Source organism: Lutra lutra, chromosome 15 (assembly GCF_902655055.1).
Source record: "Lutra lutra chromosome 15, mLutLut1.2, whole genome shotgun sequence".
NCBI classification, from domain to species: domain Eukaryota; kingdom Metazoa; phylum Chordata; class Mammalia; order Carnivora; family Mustelidae; genus Lutra; species Lutra lutra.
Window position 1 is genome coordinate 300571 of NC_062292.1, and position 25173 is coordinate 325743.

Below are 25173 nucleotides of genomic sequence, written 5' to 3' on the forward strand. Positions count from 1 at the left end.
CTCAGTCTGCGAAGGGATGTAGCACAGAGCTGCCAAGGTTCCTTCAGCTACTAGGAGGGTGTGTGTGCGCGTGTGTGTGTGCGCGTGCGCGCGCACATATGTAACTTTGTAAACTAGTTTATAGTATGTGTAGACTTTCGTAACCTTGATGTTCTATTTGTAAACTTATGTATCACAGTATATACATATACGATATAAACTTGATATACAGTTACACCTGGGGGGCTCTAATGTTCTTTTCAGATATTGTTGTTATTCTGAAGGAGAAAGGCTTCAACGGAGAGTGCTTTTCCTTGGCATGACCTTAGCTGTTCTGAGCAGAGATTAAGCTCGGAAGCTCCCGTTCTTAGTATCAATCCCTTAAAAATTACCTCAATCAGATGCTGTTGTCTGTAAGGAAAGAGGATAATAATTGAAGGACAATGGGCTACAAATTTCAATCTGTCTAAGTTCTAGCCTCATGAAATGCAAAAGAGAATGCCTTGATCTCCTCAGCCCTCTTCACAGATCCTAGCTGGCGCAGGGCTCTGTCTTGGTGGGAGAAAGGAAGCCCTGCTTCCCGGCTGTGTGAGGACTCAAGGGTAACCCTTTCTCCAGAAAGCCCCGTAAATGAAGGAGGGAGTGTGGGGTGGTCATCGAGTGCTCTGCTCACGAGATGCAGACACGCGCACACTCATGCACACGCGCGCGCACTCGTCCACACGCGCGCGCACACTCATGCACACGCGCGCGCACTCGGAGATGGGGAACCCCGGAGATGGGGAACCGATGCTCACCAGCGCTTCTGCGTAATTCGTCGGTCCCCCTGTTCTTCTCCGACGTGATTAGGAGCAGATTAAAAACACCCAGAAGCAAACAAAACACCCAGAAGCTAGAGGTGCCACCCCCAGCCCCTGCCTCGCTCCCCTCTTTGGCCTCCCTCCCCATCCCCACCCCGTGAAGCTAAAGGGGGACCTGAGGCGTAGACACGGCGGGTGCGGATTATGAGAAACAGGCGTCCGGGTGTGCCGGCTCCGGACACCTGCCCTCAACGTCCCGGCAGACGCGGCGCTGTAGGTGCACCTGCCGGGAGCGCAGGCCCCGCGCAGCGCCGAAGGGCAGAGGCCGGAAGGCGGACCAGGCGGGTTGGAATCCACCCGTGCCCGCTGGCGGACCTCATCTCGCCCGCCGCGGCGCCTCTGCACCCGCCTCCGAGAGGAGCCCCGCGGGCGAGCCGGGTCGGTGCGCAAAGGGCCGCGAACAGCGCCCAGGGAGCGCGCGGCCGCCGCACAGGCTGTGTCCGGGTCAGAACGAGACGGTGCTTTCGGGTTAAAAGCGTCTCCTCCCTCTCCCCGGCCGAGGCGCACCGGCGCGCGCGCCCACCTCAAGTGCCCGGCCCGCCGCTCACACCCACCTTGTCGAACATGAACACTTTGTTGATTTGGCCTCGGAAGACCCTCAGGACGGAGCTGATGTGCACGCAGGCGTCCTGGATGGCCGAGCCGATGACCTCGGCCTTGTCTTGGTCCTTAAACATCAGGTTCACAAACACAATGGTCACCGGGCGCAGCTCAGACAAATAGCCCCGGAGCTGCTTGTCGTCGATCTGGGGAGCAGAGAGCGGCTGTTCTCAGCGTGCGTCCTTGGCACCGGGCTCGTCGTCCCAAACCCACCTCCACGACGTCGTCACTGGGGAACCCCGCAAAGCTGCACTTCTCGGAATCAGGGGCACAGCCCCGCAGACCGGCCCGCCCCGGAGCGGCCGGACACGGAGCGCACCTCCCCGGCTCTCCAGGGTGGCGTCCACACGGGCTCGTGCGCACCACGCCCTTGTCCCCTGCGGCTCCCCGGCGCCAGGAGGAGCGTGGCAGTCCAGAAAGTGATGCTGCTCCTGTTGGCACTCTCACAGTTTAGGGATAAGAACAGCGTGTTACGTAATCCAGCCTTAAATTTTCACAGCCTGGGACTGTCCAGGACACTTTCCCGTTCTATCCCTCTTTATCTCCCAGTGAAATAAAATCAGAGTATCCCCACTTCACTGGTTAGATAACTGAGACATGAAGCAACACTACAAGCTTCTCAGGGCCACAGGGAAGCCAATCTCCAGCCTCCTCGTCCAATGCTCCATTTACGACTCGCACCCGCGCCCCTGGCCCTCTGTTTCATTCCACCTCTGCTCTCCACCCTCAGCCACAATAGGCCCGGGAAAGGAGAGAAGCGCATTCCCAAATCGTGCCTGCTTATCATCATTCTTGAATTTTGTTAAATTAAGCGCATAGCAAACCTGTGGGGGAAAATCATTGCATTTTCTCTCCAAATAGTACAAAACTGTCAGAGTTGCCATTGACAAAAGAGGGAATTGTGCGTAGGGAACCCTGCAGTCCTGCCTCCTAACTGGCTGGGACAGTCCTGGTTTTAGGTAATTTTGTACTTTTCATAAAAGGATTTAATAGGGGAGCCTGGGTGGCTCAGTGGGTTGGGCCTCTGCCTTCAGGTCAGGTCATGATCTCAGGGTCCCGGGATCCAGCCCCGCATCGGACTCCCTGCTCAGCGGAGAGCCTGCTTCTCTCTCTCCCCGTCTCCCTGCCGCTCTGCCTACTTGTGCTCTCTAACTCTCTGTCAAATAAACAAATACAGTATTTTTTTTTAAAAAGATGATTTCATAATGTCTAATGAATCAATGTGATAACTTTTCTTCAATAAATCACTAAATAAGAAATTAATATTAAATAAAGATTTAAAGATGAAATCTAGCAAAGAAATGAGTTCAAAATGATTCCATTGGACTGTGTGCACCTCTGAGGATCTCTGTGCTCTAGGTGTAGTCTTGGTACTGTGGGGAAAGGTTGTCTTTGCCTGCTTTCAGCCCCCTGAGCTGTATCTTTTTAGCCGGTGTTTGTCATTCCTCCCCACAGCCTTCCTGCTGACTTGTGGAGTCTTTTACCCTGTTCCTGGAAGCCTTGCTCTCCGCTGGCTGCAGCTCTCCTGGAGGCAGGGAGGGAGGGTTTTCCGGAGCTTCAGAAATCTCAGGGGCCCCACAGTGGCAGGTAAGGGAGGCAGGGCTTTTAAATTGGGCTGAAGGTGGAGGGTGAGTTTGGCTACCACTTCCTACTGGGAAGGCACCTGTCCACTGTGCAGGCTTGCCAAAGAGGTCCTCCAAGACACAACTGCATTTTGATGGAATTAAGGGTTAAAACATGCATGTATCAGGAAGATGTACAGCCTGTGCAAAAAAATGTAGGATTCGGACAGAACAAGGTTCAAATCCTAGCTATGTCTCTTACTTTAATAATCTCGGAAAAGTTCCTGGTATCCTTCCAGGTCTCGGTTTTCTCATATATAAAATGGGGACAGAGCTCTCCAGCAAGGACTGTGAAGGATCAATACGTGAGAGCAGAAGGCCCAGCCTATGGTGAGTGCTGAGGGTCACATGAATCAATATGTTTAAGGAACCCTAGATCTAAGCAAATAAAAAGGGGGAAATTTTAGAGGGTGAGGTAGTTCTGGGCATTGTAATTATCTGTGTTGTTAACTCCCAAAGCTCAAGATAAGGCGAGCCAGTGACTGAGAGAAACAGTGTAGCAATGCTAATTCATTTGAGTTCTTTCCACTATGGCTTAGACAAAGGGTGGCCACATGTTCTTGTTTGCTGGGAAGAAGTTCCCATTTGCCCAGTTGTATAAAATGCACAGTCCTGGTTTATGCCTGTAGTCAGAGTGTAATTATGAATAATGCCTCCTTTAACTCTTAAAAATATCCTGATTTGAAGAACAAATTTTGTAATCTCCTACACATGGAGAACGTCAGTCTCATCTTCTTTCAGTTCAATGAAACATTTTACTGGCTCTGGTTTTCTCCATCTTTTCTGATGTCCAAGATCCCTGATAAGAAAAGCCAATGAATCAAATGTGCAGATACCTGCTTCAATATGCTTTCCATCACATACTTTTGCAGGGACATCTCCAGCTCAGGGTCGGACTCCAGCATGCACGCAAGCCTCAGGAGGTCTAAGAGAGCAGGAGGAGGGGCAGGATCAAAAAAGCAAGCGTGGCTCTGCAGAGCTAGAGACGGGGTCTCCCTGTCCCCGTTCCCTTGGGTGGTGGTCTCCACAGGCCAGTCAGGGACTCTGGGACACCTCGTGGCCAAAGAGAACCAAAGGACGTCCAATGAGAGATTCTTTGAAGTTGCAGGCTTTCCAGAATTCTGTCACATGGAGCTCCAAACCCTGTTATACTTGTCATCATGCTTTGGAATGTGGGGAGACTTTTACATCCAGACCTGAGCTAAAGCAATGGCCACAGGGGATGCGGATGGACAGATGAGAGGAGGACAATGAGAAGGAAGACAGACGGAAGGGGCTGACAGAGGAGAAAGAGAAAGATTCAGGAGACTTCTGATCTCTGGGCTTCTCGCTCCCGGTTTGATAGCAACTCGTTGTGTGAATCTGGACAAGTCACCTCACTGCCCTGGGGGCCCCCCATTTCCTCATCTGGAAAAATGGAGGTTGACAGTTTCATACTCAAGAATAGACTAATAGGCAGTGGTAGGAATGAGTGCGAAGAAATAAAAAAAATAAGGGAGAAAAAGTGGTGAAAAGTTTTCAGCACGTAATAGAATAACAATAGTGCAAAAAAATGAGATGAAAAATAAGAATGAAGTCTGAAAAGGATATAAATTTAGAAGCAAATTCCATTTAACCCATTTATTGAATATATCCCAAGCCTACTGTATTCAAAATACCACGTAGGCACTACGTGGGAAAAAAAAAGTAAGGAGGAAGCTTGGGCAGTTTCCTGGAGGCACTTCCTCACTGGGCTTCCAAACATTATATGCATGGAAATGCCACACAGAGAAAGAAAAGCTCAAATGGGCGAATAGATAGTAAAGAGGAAGAAGTGGTCAGTGTGAGGTGGCCTCATCGGGGACGGGTTCACAGGAGAACTAGACAATTCTACTGCATCTTGAATGACTTCTGGCATCTTTCTAGAAGGACTGAGGAGGGCATGCCTAGCAGAGGGATGGTGTCAGTGAAAGTCAAGAATGAGCACAGTGCTTTAAAGGACTGGTGAAGATTCCAGCCTGGCTGGCATCCCCTGGGAGTACTGGAGATTAAGAAATGATGATGGGGACGTTGGCTGGGTAAGAGCCTTACTCTTGGTTTCTGCTCAGCTCATGATCTCATGGGTTGTGAGATCGAGCCCTGTGCAGGGCTCTGTGCTCAGCAGAGAGTTGGCTTAAAGTGTCTCTCCCTCTGCCCCTCCTCCCACCTCTCTCTCAAATAAATAAATCTTGATTTTTTTTATTTTTAATTTTAATTTTTTTAAAGATTTTATTTATTTATTTGACAGACAGAGATCACAAGTAGGCAGAGAGGCAGGCAGAGAGAGGAAGGGAAGCAGGCTCCTCACTGAGCAGAGAGCCCGATGTGGGGCTCGATCCCAAGACCCTGAGATCATGACCTGAGCCGAAGGCAGAGGTTTTAACCCACTGAGCCACCCAGGCGCCCCTAAATAAATCTTTAAAAAACAGGAAGAAGAAATGATATGGAACAGACTATGGAGAGAGACAAGGGAGCAGGAGTTGTTATAAAGGTCTAGGTTAGGGGCGCCTGGCTGGCTCAGTGGTTAAAGCCTCTGCCTTCGGCTCAGGTCATGATCTCAGGGTCCTGGGATCGAGCCCCACATCGGGCTCTCTGCTCAGCAGAGAGCCTGCTTCCCCTCTGTCTCTCCACCTGCCTCTCTGCCTACTTGTGATCTCTGTCTGTCAAATAAATAAATGAAATCTTTAAATAAAATAAAGGTCTAGGTTATCACAGTGGCAATGTGACAGAGATGTACGTGTGCCTACAGGAAAGTAAAGAATCTGGCTGGTCCTTGTTCTTGGTACCTGGGGCGTAACTCCTAAGTCTCTGGAATTTCTCAAGTGATGGGATTGTCTGTTCTTCTTGGACCTTCAGACCACAGCTGGGTTTCGGCTAACGGGGTCTCAGGATGGGGTCGGTTGTGCTGAAAAACGCCAAGTGCGTGAGGAGAGAGGGTTGGGGCTTCGAGCCATGTGGTATGAGCCTGACCTCCGACCTCTGATGAGGGCCAGGAGCCTGAAGAGTGAGTCTCATCACATGGCCAATGAGTCAATCAGTTACGTCTCCTTAGCCAAACCCCAATAAAAACTGAAACCCCTGAGCTAGGGTGGACTGGTTGTGGTTGGCGATCACACAGCGACATGCAGGAAGGGTGATGTGCCCTGAGGACACAGAATTTCATGGCTGGGACTCTCCAGATTTTACCCTAAGTGTCTTTTGATTTGGCTGGTCCAGATTTGTATCCTTTACAATAAAACTAAAATCGTGAACTTAGCCATTCCCTAAGATCAATGAGTCATTCTAGTGAATTATTGGGAGCACTGGGGGAACCCTACATTTATAGATAGTTGGTCAGAAATTCAAGTGGCCTGGGGGTCCCAGAGCTTGCCTCTGGTGTTCGAAGTTGCGGGGTGCGGGGGGAGGGGCTTGGAGAGAGCATAACCTGTGAAATCTGTGCTAACTCCCGGTGCTTAACATCAGAATTGCATTGTGATACTGCAGTGCCCAAAGGGAAGCCTGAAGAGGCCCTGTACTGAAGGCACCAGTAAGACCTAGGAAACGAGACCAGGTAGAGCTGGCTCAAGGGGTATCCAGTGGACTTTCTCCATCTCTGGAGCTTTTGGGTTCTTGGCCTTTCTTGGTCAATTCTGCAACAGTTTCCATCCTGCCCAACCTCCTGCCCCATTACATACTACAGCTTAGTAAAAGTATTATCTACTCTTTGTAATGTTCAGAATATCTAAGACCCGTACATAGATGGCAGAGAAGAAGGATGATTCAGACATGCTCCTGAAGTTCCAGTGTGGAGGAAGAAACAACTATGGGAGAAAGAGAAGTAGCTCAGAGCTTAGACAGGGTCGAAATCAATTCTTAGGCCCAAGCCTGTGGTGCTACGTCAGCAAACCAAAACTTGAGATACTGTCACGTCCCTGGAAATGCCCCACTTGACCGGAAATGCAGTATATCTAGCCAGCCAATCCCAAATGCCAAGCCAGCCTCCGGTTTCTCAGCCCAAACAAGGTTGACCATGTGGCCCTAAGCAGCTGGATATTTTCTACTTGTTGCTTTCTTGTTCTTTATTGCCCGTCTGATAAAAGCTGCCTTCTGCCCCATTTTGCAGGTCTCCTAAAGAAGGATTTGAGTTTGTTTCGCGTCACCTAGATTGTCTTTAACCATTTTTAAACAACATGTTAATGTTGGAGTACCTGTTTGGCATTCAGTAGAGATGACCCATGGGCAGTTTTTTTGAGTCTAGAAATCAGATAAAAGCCTGGGCTGGATTCTGGCAGTTAGGGCTGGATCTTATGTGAGGCAACTAGCAAGACCATGAGTAGCGCCTCCTTAAATTTCACGCCCGAGGCTTCTCCTTTCCTCACCCTAGGCCCAGTCTGCTGGGAGTCCTAGGAAAGAGGAGCATGGATGAGTAGAACAGATCTCCAAGAGGTCGGTAGGAAAGACTAGAGGGTCAAGGACAGAGCCCTAGAATAACCAACATTTAAGGAATGGGCAGGAGACAAAGCAAGGGCAGTGGAAACAGGTGGCTTAAAGTGTAAAAGCAAAACTGAGAAAGAATATTCATGAACCCAAGGAAAGAGGAGAAGCTCATGTCCATAAGAAGAGAATAGTCTCAGGCCAACCAGCTAGGATGAGGCCTGAAGAGAGGTTACCTGCTTTGGTAAGTTGATGGTCATTGGTGGCCTTGACCTCAACAGTCTCAAGAGACGGGAAAACTGGCTAGAAGCTAGAGGTCAGGGGCTCTAGACGCTAGAGTAGGTGAACACATGCCCCTGAGGCACATGCAATTTTCTTGCAAGTTTCCTGGGTGAATAAATAAATGAGAAGATAGGAGGAGGCACAGACATACAGATTACTCTTCTGAGAACTTTGGTGGTGAAAATCAGGAGGGGAAAGTAGGGTTCACAGAGGTTTTATTTTTCCTTTCATCATGGGGCAGACCTGCACATGTTTAGAAGATGAGGGGGGAGAGTCATTGCCAGAGCAGAGGAGGGCGGCCTGAGGAGGGTACTTGGAAATCAGTGTCCTGAGGAATGGGAAGGAGGTCCCTCTTGTGTGCTGCTGAGGACCAGGAGCCGTACTGAGAGCCAGTTATAATAGAGCCCTGGGTGTTGGTAAGGCCCTACTGATCAATGATAAAGGCAAAGGCTCTTGTCCATGGAGTGTACTTACTTTTGTGGTCACCAGAAGGATAATAATTCATGAAAGTCATACACTTTGTGAAAAATTCATCAAAATTAAAAGTAGAAGGCGGTTTTAAGAAATTAACCTAAATAAAGAAAGAGAGAAGATTTTGGTTATCCCGAGGGTTGTCTGGTCCTTTGAATAGAATTTCTCAGCAGAAAGGGGAGGGAGTGTGCTTCTGAATGTCCAGGACAGGGTAAACAGAGACTGCATACTTAGACAACAACGATCTTTCATTTGGATGTGATTACATTAAAAATATTTCTGATTAGGGGCGCCTGGGTGGCTCAGTGGGTTAAGCCGCTGCCTTCGGCTCAGGTCATGATCTCAGGGTCCTGGGATCGAGTCCCGCATCGGGCTCTCTGCTCAGCGGAGAGCCTGCTTCTCTCTCTCTCTCTCTCTCTCTCTGCCTGCCTCTCCATCTACTTGTGATCTCTCTGTCAAATAAATAAATAAAATCTTTAAAAAAAAAGAAAAAAAATATTTCTGATTATTTCATAAGATCTCAAACTTCAGTGTGTACACACAAGGCCACACTAGGGGCTCGCCCGCATACTTTTCCACTCTTACAACTTTCTTCTTTCTTTCCTTCATAACATTTTAATGTAAATAAAACCTGGTTAATCCATCTCTCATTTCTTTCTTATATCATAAGGATAAAGGGACAAAGGGGGCCGATGCCCAAAAAAGTAGTAGGAGCAACCCCAGCAGTAAGAGTCACACCATGGGAACCCGGTGCTGCGGTTCCTTGAGAATGACACAACCTCGGCTCTGCAGTGTTCTTGCCTCCCAGCCCAGGTGAGTAACCTTAGTCCAGAAGTGAGAAAGGGTCCGGCAAAACCAAATGGAGGGACATTCATCAAGACGGGCAATGCTCTTACTAAGTATCAGGGTCAAATGAGGAAACACTGAAGAATGGCCATCGATTGCAGGAGACTAAAAACAATGCCAAAACGCAGTGCGCGATCGGGGATAGAGTGCCGGAACGTTCCACCGAGAGCCTCCCGTAGGAAACTAGTGAGGTCCCCGGGAGGCCTTTCTTCAGCGAACAGTCGTGCTGCCGTTGGTTTTCTGGCCTCGACCACTGCACTCCGGTTATGGAAGATGTTAACCTCTGGTGAAGCTGAGTGAGGAAACTCTGTACTAATGTTGAACTTTTCTGTGAGTCTAAAAGTCATGAAGATTCAAACAGTTTCTGAAGGTATAAGGAACGATCGAAGAAGTCAGGGAACAGCACTGTTAGCCAGCTAGGTCACGCGGCCTGGGTGCAGGTGGAGGGCGGCCAGGTATGGGGGTGCACACTGATGCCGGATGTGGGAGAGCCTCCCGCCTGTGCCGGCGGCTACCCCGATCTCCACCTCCCGTCGGCCTCACGGTCCACTCCGGTTCAGCCGGGGGCACAGCCCTCCTCCCTGCCGCACACGCCCAGAGCCCAGTTCTCCGACTGGCCGCACCCCACGTAGCCCGTCTTCGACTTCGGCACCGTGCTTGCTGCCGGGCAGGGCTATGGGAAAAGTCCCTTCCCGCACTGGATGGCCGCCCCTCCTGTCCTCACCCACAGTGATCCCTTCCCTGAGTCGGGACGGTGTTGAGTCGTGAAAGCGACGGCCAATGGCAGCCTCAAACGACAACCCTCTGCTCCTGGGGAATGAGCAGGAGACCCGTCCTCTTCCTTCCCTGGGGCCCTGGCTCCGCCGAAGGTCTCCAAGCCCAAAGTCCACCTCCTCAGGTAGCAGAGGAGCCTAATCTCTTCCTCTCGAATGCCCGGCCGTGGCTCCGGGACGAGAGCCTGTCTGTCACTCAGGCTCCCACCCGGGAGCCTCGCAGGACCTGCCCTCCCAGTAGCGTCCTGACGGGGGTCCCTGGCACAGACCGACAGAACCTTCTGGAAGCGGCCGCATCGCACCTACCTTAACAGCTCTCTGATCCGGGATCCTCTCAATTTCGATCATGCTCCGGTCGCAGAGCTGCCAGCAGTTTGGTGACAGGATGACGTCATTCATCTGCGCCATGTTCTGTGCAAGGCGCACGTCATCCACCGCCTGCCCAATCACCAGAAAATAGTTGCGTGTTTCGTCTCCGAAGACCAGCATGGTGATGTGGCCAGCAGCCAGTGCTGGCGAGGGGGCAAGCAAAAGAAGTTTCTGGGTCAGTCCCCGGCACAGTCCGAAACTCGTGTGACTGTGCTACCTCAGAGCAAATGCAGTTTCTGGGACTTGACAGAGGTGTCATAGGATGTGTCTGCCGGCCGGGACCTTCCCAAACTCTTCTTCCTCCCGAGCTAGAAACTCAGCTACTGGTTTCCACCTTCCGGGACGCCTCTCGCTCTAGATGGCCCTTTCAGTCCCCCAAGTTATTTTATCCCCTTTTCAATTTATTTGTACTGAAGAGCAACAGAGAACAACTTTAGTAATTCATTTTGGAGAGGGTCTGCATTTTCTCAGAGACTGAGGCTTTGACTAAAAAGAAACCCTGAGGGTTGAATGTGAGGCACCAGCCAGAGGGGAAAAGGTGGGGGGAAAGGAGGAGGTATTTTGACAGTCCGGGCCCCACCCCGACGACGTGCCCTCTGGTTGTTTTCCAGCTGAGGGCAGAAGGTGTTGGTACCAGAGCCACAGAAGACAGGATGCTGCAGATACGACACACGTGCGAGACGCTCTGTGTGAGGGCTAAGGTGAGCCACGCTTCTGTCAGCGACAGTAACAGCAGCAACAGCAGAACACAGGTTAGTTTGCGGGGTGCTTAGCATGGGCCCGGTGCTACCCTCAGAGCTCACGCTCCCGTGTTTGTAAGGGCCTGCGAGGAGGCTGTTAGGATGAGCCCAAGTTCCTCAGGGTTCGCCCAAATCTTAACCGCTGGGGGAGGGAGCCACCACTCCTGGTTAGCCTAATTCCGGAGTCCAAGACGTGACGGGTGGGCTGAGCCCCTACGTTCCACTACATTCTGGGTTTCCTGTCAGGGAGAGATGCCTCAGCGTGGGCACCCGCTTCCAGAAGGCGGGGGCGTCTCTCCGTTCTCGGGGCTCACCGATCTTGACGCGCACGTCCAGGCCTTCTTCAGACTCCTGCGTCTCAAACAGCCCATGGATCTCCAGGCTGCACTTAATCACCACCGTGATGATGTTCTCCAGCTGCCTCCGCTCCACCTTCCACAAGGCCAGCAGCGCGTCACCTTAAAGGGACAGACACACCCGAAGGCTTCTGAGCTGCCCTGCGGATCTGTTTTGTCTGAAATCTATACAGACACTCACTCCTCAAACATGCCTCCAGCCAGCCTCAGCCTTCTCCTAGGCGCCTCCCCTGTCGCAGCACAGGCACCCCCCCACTCCTCCCTACCCACCACCTCAGCGAGCCTCCCATACCTGCAAATTTTAAGATGTCTCCTCCAAAAATTAACACTTCTGAGAAAAGAAGAAAACAAGGTAAATTAAACTCCAATTTCTTAATCTTCATCCATGGAATAGAAATTCAGTCAAGAGATCAGTTTGGAGAGTAAACTTATCCTAGAGAAGTGTCACACAAGTCACTCACATCCACTGAGCGTGACAGAGCGCAGTGCATGGCACTAGCTGGCGTGCGTGCTCTGTTCCCGTGAATGGGAAGAGGCAGGAGAGAATTTGGGATTTCTGGTGAGGCCTGCAGCAGCGACCCGCGCCCATGACAACGGGATGCTCTTGACTGATCAGTACATGTCATCAGCTGGGGCGTGAGTGGCACGGGTGAGTGGACGAGGGGCAGGATTCCACGGAAGTGAGAATCAGGAAACTGGGAAACCACTACGACGGTCAACTCGGGTTTTATTACCAACTTCCCTTTCGTTTAGGCTTTACGACTGAAGTGGGCATTTTTTGCTCTTATTTGTGCCTCCTTACAAATTTGTTGAGCCCTGTTGTGCTGAGTGGGACACAACCAGGAAGTAGATACAGTTTCTGCTTTTAAGGAGCATTAACTTGTGTCTGGCGTGTGACGTTAGCCCGTCAGCCTGATGAAAGACTAGACCCTGAGTTTACCTTAACCGAGTAAATATTTTTCTTCATGAATAGTTCAAATTAATATCACAAACAAGATGGTAGGCAGAGGTTGAAAAGTCAGTTGTGCTTCTGAGTTCGTCATTAGAAGAGAGAGCACTAATGAGTTAGTGAAACTCACTTGTCTACTCATACAGCGTTCTCGTCATGACGACATCGGGGTTGTGGCTATGCTTGCTTTTTCGAGTCACTGAATATAACTGAAGTTCTTTAAAGGGAACCTCAGAGTCAGTCTTTCAACTGGTGCAAACACTCTCTCCCTTAAACAGTCTGCATTAGTGAGGTGTGATTACTTTCCTTCACTCGCGCTGTATTGTATTTCAAGAAAGATTGGTTTCTTACACATTTCATGAGGAAAACAAAGATCGCATTCTATCAGGCAATAACCAAGAAGTACAGGAAGACGGTCAAGGAGACATACTCAGGTCAGAAGCCCAGGGACACTCACTCTCCACTATTGCGCTGATGTAGTGGTTGAGGATCTCCACCAGCTGCTCGGCCCCTCGGTCCATGTACATGGCCGTGCTGAACTTCTCAGTCATGGCAGTGAACCCTGTAACGAACGTCCACCTCATTTCCTTGGCCGCTTGGAGGAACCAAAGAGCCAGGGAAAGAGGAAGCCACTGGAGAGCACTGAACCCTAGCTTTGAAGAACGGGCTCAGTTTCTTCTCCATGGCCTTCAGCTGGTCCAGGTCAACCATGGAACCTCCCATCAACGCTTATTATTTCAGGGGTCAGGGAAAGAGGCCCGCTACCTCTGCCCTCCAGATGTCCCACCCTGTACGGGGATGACTGCAATTCCTTTAACTGGTATAGAACTTCCATTCCATGGTAATGAAAACACACGAAATGGAAACATGTCTGAAGAGGTGACACGTTTACTGCTAAGATGTAAACAACACCTGCGGAGGTCAAATGTGCAGGGCAGGGATATGGAGCCTGAAGTTCCAGGCCTGGGACTGGGGCATCTCAAAGGTTTGCCCATGACTGGACATGCTGGGGAAGGGAAGACGAAAGGGCCAGCACACAGGCTATCCCTCCTCCCTCCTGTCTTCTCCACAGGAATGCCTCCTGTAACAGCGTGCAAACTCAAAGAAGGCACCCCACCGTGCAGGTGAGCCCTGTGTGTTCACCCACATCAAAGATTCCCTCTGCGCTTGCCTGAAATATCAACAAACATCAGGACTCCATCAAAATAATCCACAGAGGGTCGCTCTGGAGAGAAGTCTCCGTAGACGATGAGGTCCGGTAAGTGAGCCGCTATCCGGACGATGGCTCGGTCCTGTGATTCTTCTCTTCTGGAGCTCATGTTCAGGGCAAACGTTCAGGAATTTGTGGTCACAGCAAACTGTCCTCAAATAGACCTTCTACAAAGAAAAGCTGAGAATGGAGGGGCACTAGTCACTCAGTCTACACTCCTTGGGCTTCTGTCCCCATAGTTCATCCTCCTCTCTCCCTCCCTTTCCATCTTCATTCCCTCTTTCTCATTTTTGACAATTAAAAAAGAGAAGTGCAGATGTGGGTTTACGTGGGTGAATATTTATATAAAGGTGAGAAGCAAAGCAACATATCACCTACTAGCAAGTAAGTGTATATTAAGGTACAGTCTTAAATTACAAGAGGGAACGAATTCAAAGGGATGAGTGTGCGTAGGGCTTTAAACTGAAAGTTAAAAGGCAAATGTTGAAATTTTAATTTACTGCCCAGTTAGTTCTAAGAAAAAACAGAATTTCCTAAGGCCTTCTTTTAAGCTATTGGGGTCAATTAAATGTTCATGCCTGAATGTTGTAAAAATCATGGTCTATCCCCATGAACAGAAATGGCATACCCAACATTTTCAGAGCAATCCAAGTTCTTGGAAGAAGCGATACAGATCTTCTTTTTTTAAAAGATTTTATTTATTTATTTATTTATTTATTTATTTGACAGACAGGGATCACAAGTAGGCAGAGAGGCAGGCAGAGAGTTGCGGGGGGAAGGAGGCTCCCCACTGAGCAGAGAGCCTGACATGGGGCTTCATCCCAGGACCCCGGGATCATGACCCAAGCCGAAGGCAGAGGCTTAACCCACTGAGCCACCTAGGCACCTCAGTGATAGAGATCTTAAGAGCGTTAAAAGAAAAAAAAAAAAAAAAGGAACTGTTCCTGATTGTCAGGGAGGAATTGGTTGGTAATTTCAACCAGACACAGGTCATACTGGGGTATGTGAGAACATTGGAAGGAAAAAGTGAGATAGATAACATCTATCATAGACTTAAGAAAAACATTTAAGAAAAAAAAGGGAAACTAGTATATTTAGCAAAGTCTAAAATGTAGAGAAACCTCTAAAATTGAGTTCTAAATATTAAGTATTGAATAACCTTTGAAAGGAAAAGCCCTGGCAAACTCAAATATTAAGAAGTGAATAAAAGATAGAGAAATGTGCACCTAAGGTTTAAAAAGGGGGGGGCAGCATTTAAAAATTCAATGAAAACCATAGCATGTCTAGGAACAGCTAATAGAGAACACATAAATCAAATAAATAATTGCAGATCGCGCATTTGGTATGTGTCACGTGAACTTACAGGGAGGCGCAGAGGACGGAACCCCCAGAATGAGCTGGGGACTCAGGGAAAATGCAGAAGTTAAGAGAACTTAGAGGGAGTTTTAGGCTTTATTAAAAGCAAGGAAATTATTACAACAGGAATAAGGACAACATTTCTGCTGTCTTCATTGTGGAGAATTGAAAAGCACAACAGAGATTGCTGAGAAAACTGAACTCCAAGCTAAGAAGGTAGTGATAAAGCACCCAGTCACTTCAATTAAACCCGAGTAGCCGGCCCCGGGGAACCTATGCACACAGACACGAAGGACGGACAGAGGCAATCTTGAGAACGAGAGAGGAAAACTGGAGATGGTCACTTTCTTTTCTGCCTTCCCAGAGATGAGGCTACAGAGCACACAGACTAGTAAATACAGTGTATCCGTCAGCAGAAGCTGGGTTTGCTCCATTAACAAATACTCCAAAATGACAGTGGCTTGAAATAACAAAGGCCTATTTCCTGTTCATTTCTCCCCTTGTCTGTTGTAGGTAGTCTGAGGCTTTGCTGTTCCTGCCCTCACTCTGGGATCCAGGCTGGGACCTTCAGGTCAGCAAGACAAGGATTTGCTGGAGCAGACTCATTCTTTTTTTTTTTTTTTTTTTTTTTTTAATCTTATTTAAACAGTTTTTTTTTTTTTTTTTTTTAAAGATTGCATTTATTTTGGGGCGCCTGGGTGGCTCAGTGGGTTGGGCCGCTGCCTTCGGCTCAGGTCATGATCCCAGGTCCTGGGTTCGAGCCCCGCGTCGGGCTTTCTGCTCAGCAGGGAGCCTGCTTCCTCCTCTCTCTCTGCCTGCCTCTCTGCCTACTTGTGATTTCTCTCTGTCAAATAAATAAATAAAAAATCTTTAAAAAAAAAAAAGATTGCATTTATTTACTTGACAGAGATCACAAGTAGGCAGAGAGGCAGGCAGAGAAAGGGGGAAGCAGGCTCCCTGCTGAGCAGAGAGCCCGATGCGGGACTTGATCCCAGGACCCTGGGATCGTGACCTGACCCAAAGGCAGAGGCTTTAACCCGCTGAGCCACCCAGGCGCCCCAAGGGCAGACTCATTCTTAACGTGTCCTCTCGGAAGCAACATATTTCTCTTCCACTCACAGGACACTGGCCAAAGAAAATTATGTGAGCATGATTTCCCGTAAGTGTGAAAGTGCAATTCTGTGGTGTGCGGTGGGAGGCAGAGTGGGAATATTTGTAATAATTCAGATATGTGCTGGTAGGTGAGCACTTAGATCAGCAAGAGGTGGTTGAAAGGAACCAGGCTCAAAGCTATGAGCAAAGTGCTCTCCTTTTTTGAAGAGTTATTAAACTTTTACATCAAGAGAATACTGTAAAGCACGTCTCGACTTCAACAAGGCATTTAGCCAATTTCCCACATCCTTGTGGGTAAGATACGAAAGTTTAGGTGATAAAAACATAGTTATCGGTTAACGTAGTCAACTATCCTACCCAAAGGCTATCGATTCATGTGCTATAGTCCACTCGGAAGGAAGCCTCCATGGGCAGGCCAGAGGCCTTAAAGATACAACTGGAGAAAAAGTCAATGTCCTGAATACAGAATCAGGTTCTTAGAAGGATTTATTTATTTATCTGACAGAGAGAGAGTGAGAGAGCAAGTGCACAAGCAAGGGGAGTGGCAGGCGGAAGGAGAGGGAGAAGCAGGCTCCCCGCTCAGCAGGGACCTTGATGTGGGGCTTGATCCCAGGACCCTGGGATCATGACCTGAGCCGAGGGCAGACGTTTAACCAACTGAGACACCGAGGTGCCCCAAGATATTAAAATATCTTAATTGACTGAAATATAATAAAATTGCATAAGAACAAAGGCAAAGTTCTATATGTAGAATTTTAACGAAATCAAATGCATTAGATTTTGGTGTGCTAAACTAGATTTACTGCGAATTCCATGCTATCTTTTATTTTTTTTTAAGATTTTAAAATTTATTTATTTGACAGACAGAGATCACAAATAGGCAGAGAGGCAGGCAGAGAGAGAGGAAGGGAAGCAGGCTCCCTGCTGAGCAGAGAGCCCGATGTGGGACTCGATCCCAGGTCCCTGGGATCATGACCTGAGCCGAAGGCAGAGGCTTTAACCCACTGAGCCACCCAGGCGCCCCCCCCCATACTATCTTTTAAAAAACACTTTTATTAAAGCATATCATAGGAAAATGAATAATTCATAAGTATATAGTTTTATGAATTATTATAAAGTGAACAATCCATGTAATTGCTACTGGTATCAAGAAAGAGGACATTACCAGCACTATGGAAGCTCCTCTCATGTCATGGCCCAGGCACACCCCCAGTCTTCTTCCCCAAGGTGACCCCTTGTCCTTTTCTTTATTTAAGATTTTTATTTATTTATTTGACAGAGAGACACCAAAAGAGGGAACACAAGCCGGGGGAGTAGGAGAGGGAGAAGCAGGATTCCTGCTGAGCAGGGAGCCCAATGCAGGCTCGATGCCGGCACCCCGGGATCATGACTTGAGCTGAAGGCAGACTGAGGTCACTGCGCCCCCCTGGGCGCCCTGCCCTTCTCCTTACTTCTAACACCATAGGTGATCTTTATCAGTTTTTAAAGTTTACATAAATGGAATCATACTATATATACTCTTTTTCTCAAATGTTGGTGATATTCATCCATGTTGTATGTATATCAAGAACCTTCCTTTTCAGTGCTGTCTAGTACTCCACCAGTTGATTATACCACGAGTACTTATCCATTGTACTGCTGACCTTTTGGCTGTTCCCCGTCTTAGGCTACTAGAAACAATGCTGTTAAGAACACTGTTGCACATGTGTGCACTGTGCTTGGGCGTCTCCTTAGGAGTTGTGGGTCACAGGACACACATATACTGAACTTGAGTGGATCCTGCCAGTCTTCCAAACTGCTTGTACCAATGTATGCCCCACAAGCAAGATGTCAGACTTCAGAAGCTCTGTGTCCTGGCCGACACTCACTAGTGTCGGTCTTTCGGTTTCAGCCATCTTGGCAGGTGAGTGTTGTGTGTCTGTGTGTCTCCCTGGTGCTACTCATGATATTAAGCACCTTCTCATATGCTTATTGGCACTTTGGCTACTATGCAACCTGTTAAGGGACATGAGTCGTGTTCAAATCCGCTCCGGAGCTGGTTAGTTCTGCCCCTTTTGTTTAAAGGTCAATAATGAGTGATGGGAGAGATTGGAAATGTCAGATGATGACATTCGGGTGAAATGCCAGTTATCTCCAAATATTTGGAAATGTTGTGAGGAAACAAAGAGACACAGTCCCTGTGCAAAGTCTAACACAGGCCCCACTTTGCACACACTAATCCCTCGGCTTTCGCCCTCATGCAGGGACTGAGTGTGGCCGAGCGAGAACGAAGTTCACAAGAGGGTTGAGGAGTGAAGGCTGGAGTCGTTTGCTCAGCAGAGGGTCCGTTTGTCAAAGCACGGGTGGCCCTGACAGCACGGCCGCTGCAGGCACGATGCTCCGAGAGGGTGGCAGGGTGTGCGGAGCAGCCACAGCACCGAGGGAGGCTTGAAGAGAAGCGAGGGGGCTGGCGCTCCGTTCCCTCTGCGGCTGCTGCTCACAGACTGCTCAACTGTTTTCTCTTTGGCTACCATTTGCAAGACCACCAGAGTGAGCACAAGATACAGGACATCCAGCTAAGCTTAAATCTTAAATGAACGCTGCATAATTTTTAAATATAAATATATTCCAAGCGTTCCATCTTCTTCAGCAACCTGCCCCAGCCTGTCGGTTCTGGCCAATACCACACCCTCCGCAAGTACGCAGTGCAGGCTGCCTTGCTTTGGTTTGAACACCGTGTGGAAAGTGGGTTAGATTTATTTTTTGTTGCTCCAAAAGGAGGAACTAGGATCAATGCTGGCAATCACTGGACAGCAAACTTAACAATGTAAACTCCCCAACTAGGCAGTGTAGGAAGCACTAGCTTTCCTCTGGAAGGGCATAGCTGTCTTGCCCGCAAGGTTGTAGTGATTCTTACATTTAATGGAAAGATGATAGCTAAGATTCCATTGTTTTAAATAAGGTGATCTGAGAACTTAGACAGTTTTTTAAAAAAAGATTTTATTTATTTATTTGACAGAGAGAGAGATCACAAGTAGGCAGAGAGGCAGGCAGGGAGACCGATGTGGGTGGGACTCGATCCCAAGACCCTGAGATCATGACCTGAGCTGAAGGCAGAGGCTTAACTCACTGAGCCACCCAGGCACTTCAGTCGTTTTTTGTTTTTTGTTTTTTGTTTTTTTTTTTAAGTTTATGACTACTAGGCAAGGAAAGCAGATGCATTTGGCCACTAAGATGACAAATATATGAGGGAATCTAGAGTAATAAAATGATTTGTCAGGGCGCCTGAGTGGCTCAGTCGTTGGGCATCTGCCTTTGGCTCCAGTCATGATGCCCGGGTCCTGGGATCGAGCCCCACATCAGACTCCCTGCTTGGTGGGAAGCCTGTTCTCCCTCCCCCACTCCCCCAGATTGTGTGTTCTCTCTCTCGCTGTCTCTCTCTCTCTGTCAAATAAACAAAATCTTAAAAAAAAAAAAAAAGAAAGAAGGAAAAAATGATTTGTCCATGAGCTGAAGAGGCACAGACATCTAAAATGAAGACCTGAGTTTGTCTTAGGAACCCTCATAAAATGGCAATAGAAACTTTCTATTTTAGAAGAGTAGATGAATATTTACCTGTGACACATACATTTCAATTAATTAAGACCTCTTTATGTGCAGCATTCTACACAGGTTGCCTCAAAACAGCACTGTGATGCAGGCCCCAGCCCCATTCCATAGACAAGAGAAACTGAGGTTCAAAGAGATTAATCTGCCTTAGGCCACACAGCTGGAAGCCCAGGTTGGTGGGATCTGAACATCCATGTCCTTCTTTCTGCCCAACCTTGCTACAACCCACTTGTATATGTTTTATGACACCTTGGGGGTACTTAGGCCCTAGAGAAAGTATGTGGCTAGCTTCCGAGTACTCCCAGCGCATGTGGATAGCACAGTCATCCATCATTTACCAACTCAGTCACAGTCAAGAAGAAAGCGTGCCCGAAAGTCCTGAGGACTGAGGCTATCGGGAAAACTGAAAGAGCCAGCAGGCAGATGAGACCCCAAAGGCAGACCAAGAAAGAGTTTCCTGAAAGAAGGAAGGAGTGTGTGGTTTCATTCTACTTAAACCTCAGCAGTATCCAAAAATGAAAATGAAATTCAAGGGCGCCTGGGTGGCTCAGTGGGTTGGGCCGCTGCCTTCGGCTCAGGTCGTGATCTCAGGGTCCTAGGATCCAGTCCCGCGTCGGGCTCTCTGCTCAGCGAGAAGCCTGCTTCCCTTCCTCTCTCTCTGCCTGCCTCTCTGCCTACTTGTGATCTCTGTCTGTCAAATAAATAAATAAAATCTTAAAAAAAAAAAAAGAAAATGAAATTCAAGATCAGTTAGATCCATTATGGTTTCTCTAAGTATCTCTTCTAGAAACTTCTAACGGATTTCAGCTTTCATCCTGTTGTTACCATGTAAAATCAGGCTTTACAAGAGCCCAAAGAGGAGATACTCTGAATTTAAAGGGGTAATGTCATGTCAGGAAAGCCTGCAGACCACTCGAACCAAGGCAACTTTTCCTCTGAGTTATAAGGACATTTAGTATCTGTAAATGGATGTGCCTTATTTTCTACTTAAATATCCTTACTTATCTATTGGTCTGCTGTCTTCCTATGAGTTGTAAACTCCTGTTTTAGATACCATATTCTACATGGCCTTGTTTCCTACCACCCCGCCTCACACGGTACGCCTTTGCTATTGGAGGACCAATAAAAAGGAGGCTATCATGGGAGAAGTTGGGGACAGAGGTAAATGAAGATGGCAAGCCAGAAAAATAGAGCATCCAAGATACGTAAGATGAGGCAACATTTAAGATTTCAAGTTTCTAACCTCACTTCAAAGACTGACACAGAGAGATTTACATCTGTCTATCTATCTAGGGTTCCTAGCCAAGGACTCCCACTTGCCTCTAACGCCAGCAGCCGGCTGGCTTCTCCCCAGTGGGCTGATCTTACCTCCACCTGTGCAGCCGCTCTTCCTACTGAGACTCCACATACCTCCTCTTTCTTCAAGGCAGGGGGAAGGCCAGAGCCTAGATCAGGTACTGGCTCTTTCAGGAGTGCAGAAAACAGAAAGAGACCTGGGTGACATTATTCTGAAGACAGCAGAAGTGCCATGTCTGTGTATGGCCCATAAAATGACAGTTTTGTCTAAAAGCCGTTTTCCAGGCCACACCCTCCTCAGAAGCTCATTGTTTCATGCACACTGACCATAATTCTGATTGGCTGGCACTGCCCTCCCCTCCCCCACCAGTCCCAGTGGCCTATCTCCTACATGGACTGGTTGGTTCAGGTTCTCCATCTGGACATGTGAGGCAAGGATTGGGGAGATGGACATGACCCCAAAGTAGTTTTCATAACTCTCTGACCTCGTAGAGGGTGGCTAAAATTAGGCAATAGTAGGATATCATAAAGCCACGTATCTCCTGAATAAGCAAACACACATTTTGATCAATAATGATTATGGCTTTTATCAGGACTATGAAATTTATCAACTCTGCATTCAGAACTTTAGGAATTTTTGTGAGGTAAATTTTTGTTTGAAGAATTACATTCCCGGGCCAAAATTAACAAGACAGTAAACAATGTGTGTTGGAGAGGATGTGGAGAAAGGGGAACCCTCTTACACTGTTGGTGGGGAATGGAAGTTGGTGCAGCCACTTTGGAGAACAGTGTAGAGATTCCTCAAGAAATTAAAAATAGAGCTTCCCTATGACCCTGCCACTGCACTACTGGGTATTTACCCCAAAGATACAGATGTAGTGAAAAGAAGGGCCATCTGTGCCCCAATGTACATAGAAGCAATATCCACAATCACCAAACTGTGGAAAGAGCCAAGACGCCCTTCAACGGACGAATGGATAAGGAAGATGTGGTCCATATACACTATGGAGTACTATGTCTTCATCAGAAAGGATGAATTCCCAACTTTTGTAGCAACATGGACGGGACTGGAGGAGATTATGCTGAGTGAAATGAGTCAAGCAGAGAGAGTCAATTATCATATGGTTTTACTTATTTGTGGAGCATAAGGAGTAACAGGGAGGACACGGGGAGATGGAGAGGAGAAGGGAGTTGGGGGAAATCGGAGGGGGGAGACGAACCATGAGAGACTGTGGACTCTGAGAAACAAACTGAGGGTTTTGGAGGGGAAGAGGGTGAGGGTTGGGTGAGCCCGGTGGTGGGTATTACGGAGGGCACGTATTGCATGGAGCACTGGGTGTGGTGCATAAACAATGAATTCTGGAACACTGAAAAGAAATTAAAAAAATAAATAAAAATAAAAAAAAGAATTACATTCCTGTCTTTTTTTTTTTTTTTTTAAAGATTTCATTTATTTACTTGACAGAGATCACAAGTAGGCAGAGAGGCAGGCAGAGGGGTAGGGGCAAGCAGGCCCCCTGCTGAGCAGAGAGCCCGATGCGGGACTCAATCCCAGGACCCTGAGATCATGACCTGAGCCGAAGGCAGAGGCTTAACCACTGAGCCACCCAGGCGCCCCACATTCCTGTCTTTTTGACTGGTCAAGTGCATTTCTAATCAAATTCACACCAAAGGTAACTTGCAATCCAACGTGGCACTGGATTTGGGTTTCTCAGTCCAAAGTGACAATGGCAAATTGTTTCAAGAGGGTTGCATACTTTCTAACAGCTTAAATCCTGTTTTGATTTTCTAGTTGTTCTTATGTATGTCACTACAACAAACATTTAAGTGACACTTAGTTAAAACTTGAATTTAAAAGAGTTGAACTGGAAAAGCAAGTAGTCATTCTCAAGCAAAGTCCAGTTACAAAACACAGTTGTCTTAAGGGAGGAAAAGATCCATTTAATTATATTTTGTCAAGAAAATTTTCTGATGTTAGTTGTGGAAACCTGTCTTAATATAATTAGAATCATACCTCATATAATTAAACAGACCCCTTAGGGAGAAAGCCCATTTTAATACCAGTGCTTTCTATTTGCTTCATTACATAAACAAGCTCCAGTAGAAACAGTTTTGCTTTATGGAGAGGAACCCGGGCTTTGAGGTCAATCCTTGTTAAGATTCAACCCTTCACCGTCATTTGACAACTTGAAAAAAAAAAAAAGACAACCTGTTTACTATGGAGAAATGCATTGATGCACTTTGGATCAATGTTTCTTTGAAGTGAATGTCAAACGACAAAAAAGATCAGGTTAAAGAAATTTCTTTTTTAAAGAGTCGATCTCCTATTGAACACCCTGCAGCCGGCCTTTGGACCCTCACCCCAAGCGGCTTGTTTTCTGCTTTAACCTGTGGAAGCCTCAAGAGTTCCAACAGTTACTACTCCAGAAGGTTTGCAAACAGGTTAACACAGTATACCCTTTTAGCAGGTATACTTTGGTTCAAGAAAGTACCTTTTGGGTCTACCTTCAATTAATAAGCTTAACACTTTCTGAGACTTCCTACGTTTATTTAATTTTACAGCAATCATCAACCAGGTCTTGAGTTAAAACATTATTTCAATTAATTTTTACAACAATCCTATCAAGTATTCTCATATCCCCATTTTACTCTTGAAAATACTGAAGCCCAGAGACAAAGGTTAATAAGGCTTCCCAGGTAATATGTAGCAGAGTTGAGCTGAAACCCAGGCCTATTAAACCTGGCACCCAGTACTTAATTAATGAAAGCTTCCAGAAGGACGGGTTAGAAATTTTGACATAGAAATCACCTCAACTGATCAAGTGATTTGTACCACTGTGAAAAATACTTTTACGGACTTTAGTACATACATTGGTAGTAAGGACTTCAGGTATATAAATTCTTTTTCAGTTTTTGGGAGTAGTTGTGAGACTGGTCAGTGGACTGTATGTTTCAAGTGGTAAGAATTTTTGATTGGATACTTACTAGAGTCATTTAATTTTTAAGATTCAATAATGGGATGGATGAGAGTTCTGGGACATAAAGAAAGCATGGGCTGGTGGTGTGTCAATGGAACTTCTGACAATCGAAAGGAAGAGAACTGTGATTGCATCTAAATGCTACAATTAGGGGCACCTGGGTGGCTCAGTGGGTTAAGCCTCTGCCTTCAGCTCAGGTCATGATCCTGGGGTCCTGGGATCGAGCCCCGCATCGGGCTCTCTGCTCAGCAGGGAGCCTGCTTCCCCCTCTCTCTCTCTGCCTGCCTCTCTGCCTGCTTGTGATCTCTGTCAAATGGATGAATAAAATCTTTTAAAAAAAAATAAATGCTACAATTAATTTGACTGACAAGTGGGGCTTTGGAGAACCCATATAGGAAAGAGCAGTTTTTAATGAAAAGGAAGGGAAACATCAGTTCAACATATACATTTTAATAAACTTTAAAAAAATAAACTTTTTTCTAAGCACAAGCATCCTCTGCCTTTTTTTAAAAAGATTTTTATTTATTTGACAGAGAGATACAGAGAGAGCACAAGCAGAGAAGCAGGCAAAGGGAGAGGGAGAAGCAGGTGCTTTAAGCTGGGAGCTGGATGTGGGGCTCGATCTCAGGACCCCGGGGATCAAGACCTGAGCCAAAGGCTTAAGTCGCTTAACTGACTGAGTCACCCAGGTGCCCCAATAAACTTTTTTGTGTCTCTGTCTTATTTCATAATAGATATTTTCTCAAGGCTTAACCCTAGGAAACACACACACGTGCTCACACACGCCAGATTAACAGCATGGTTTCTACAAGGAAAGCGGCAGTAACTGGGCTCTTCAGGACCTCTTCACTTTTGCCTACGTCAAATTCTCTAAAACTTCCTCCTCAAAGACTAAAGAGAAGGGGTAAGTGGCAAAGTGCAAGGTTTTCACTAATTGCCAAATTTTGATCACACACATTATTTTAAAAGTTCTTTTGTCTTTGCTTCCTAAAACTTAGAAATAACATGCTTTGCTGATTCCTCTGACTACAGTTCTACAGAGGACCAGCTCTCCTAGGATTTTTAGACGGAAACTCAGTCCTCCAAACAGGAGCTCAAATCAGAAAGTCTGCCGATTACTTCTAGCACAGAGTAATCTATGTCCAGTCTCTGTTCATAACACGGACAAAGGTCACAATGTTCTCAGAGAGCTGACTTATGTCCAGGGTACCCCACCAGACACTTTAATCTGCCCAAAGTCACAGATTGGGATTCAAATTTAGGACTCCGAAGCCTTTTCAGCCACAGTGTATCCATTACGGAATGTAATTCAACAACGTAGAGATCCTTGGGCTCGCCATTCTACTACCCAGTT

The 25173-nt window shown here is 47.3% G+C and overlaps 1 protein-coding gene across 3 annotated transcripts in view; it reads right to left on the bottom strand.

The window, feature by feature from the left end:
* Positions 1 to 21486, bottom strand: part of ADCY10 (adenylate cyclase 10) — a 71117-nt gene extending 49631 nt beyond the window's left edge. For 2 of the 3 annotated variants that reach the window (XR_007123094.1, XM_047705152.1), the window contains exons 1-9: positions 20956 to 21486; positions 13450 to 13668; positions 12736 to 12840; positions 11622 to 11660; positions 11288 to 11431; positions 10171 to 10376; positions 8249 to 8345; positions 3898 to 3986; positions 1394 to 1585 (exon numbers count right to left, since the gene is read on the bottom strand). Coding sequence is in view for 2 of the 3 variants with exons in the window: in XM_047705152.1 (XP_047561108.1) it covers positions 1394 to 1585; positions 3898 to 3986; positions 8249 to 8345; positions 10171 to 10376; positions 11288 to 11431; positions 11622 to 11660; positions 12736 to 12840; positions 13450 to 13597 (1020 nt within the window). In the remaining variant the exon portion in view is untranslated. Of the gene's footprint in view, positions 1 to 1393; positions 1586 to 3263; positions 3325 to 3897; positions 3987 to 8248; positions 8346 to 10170; positions 10377 to 11287; positions 11432 to 11621; positions 11661 to 12735; positions 12841 to 13449; positions 13669 to 20955 lie in introns of those variants that run through there. The other variant, XM_047705153.1, reaches the window with a different exon arrangement.
* Positions 21487 to 25173: the final 3687 nt, after the last annotated feature.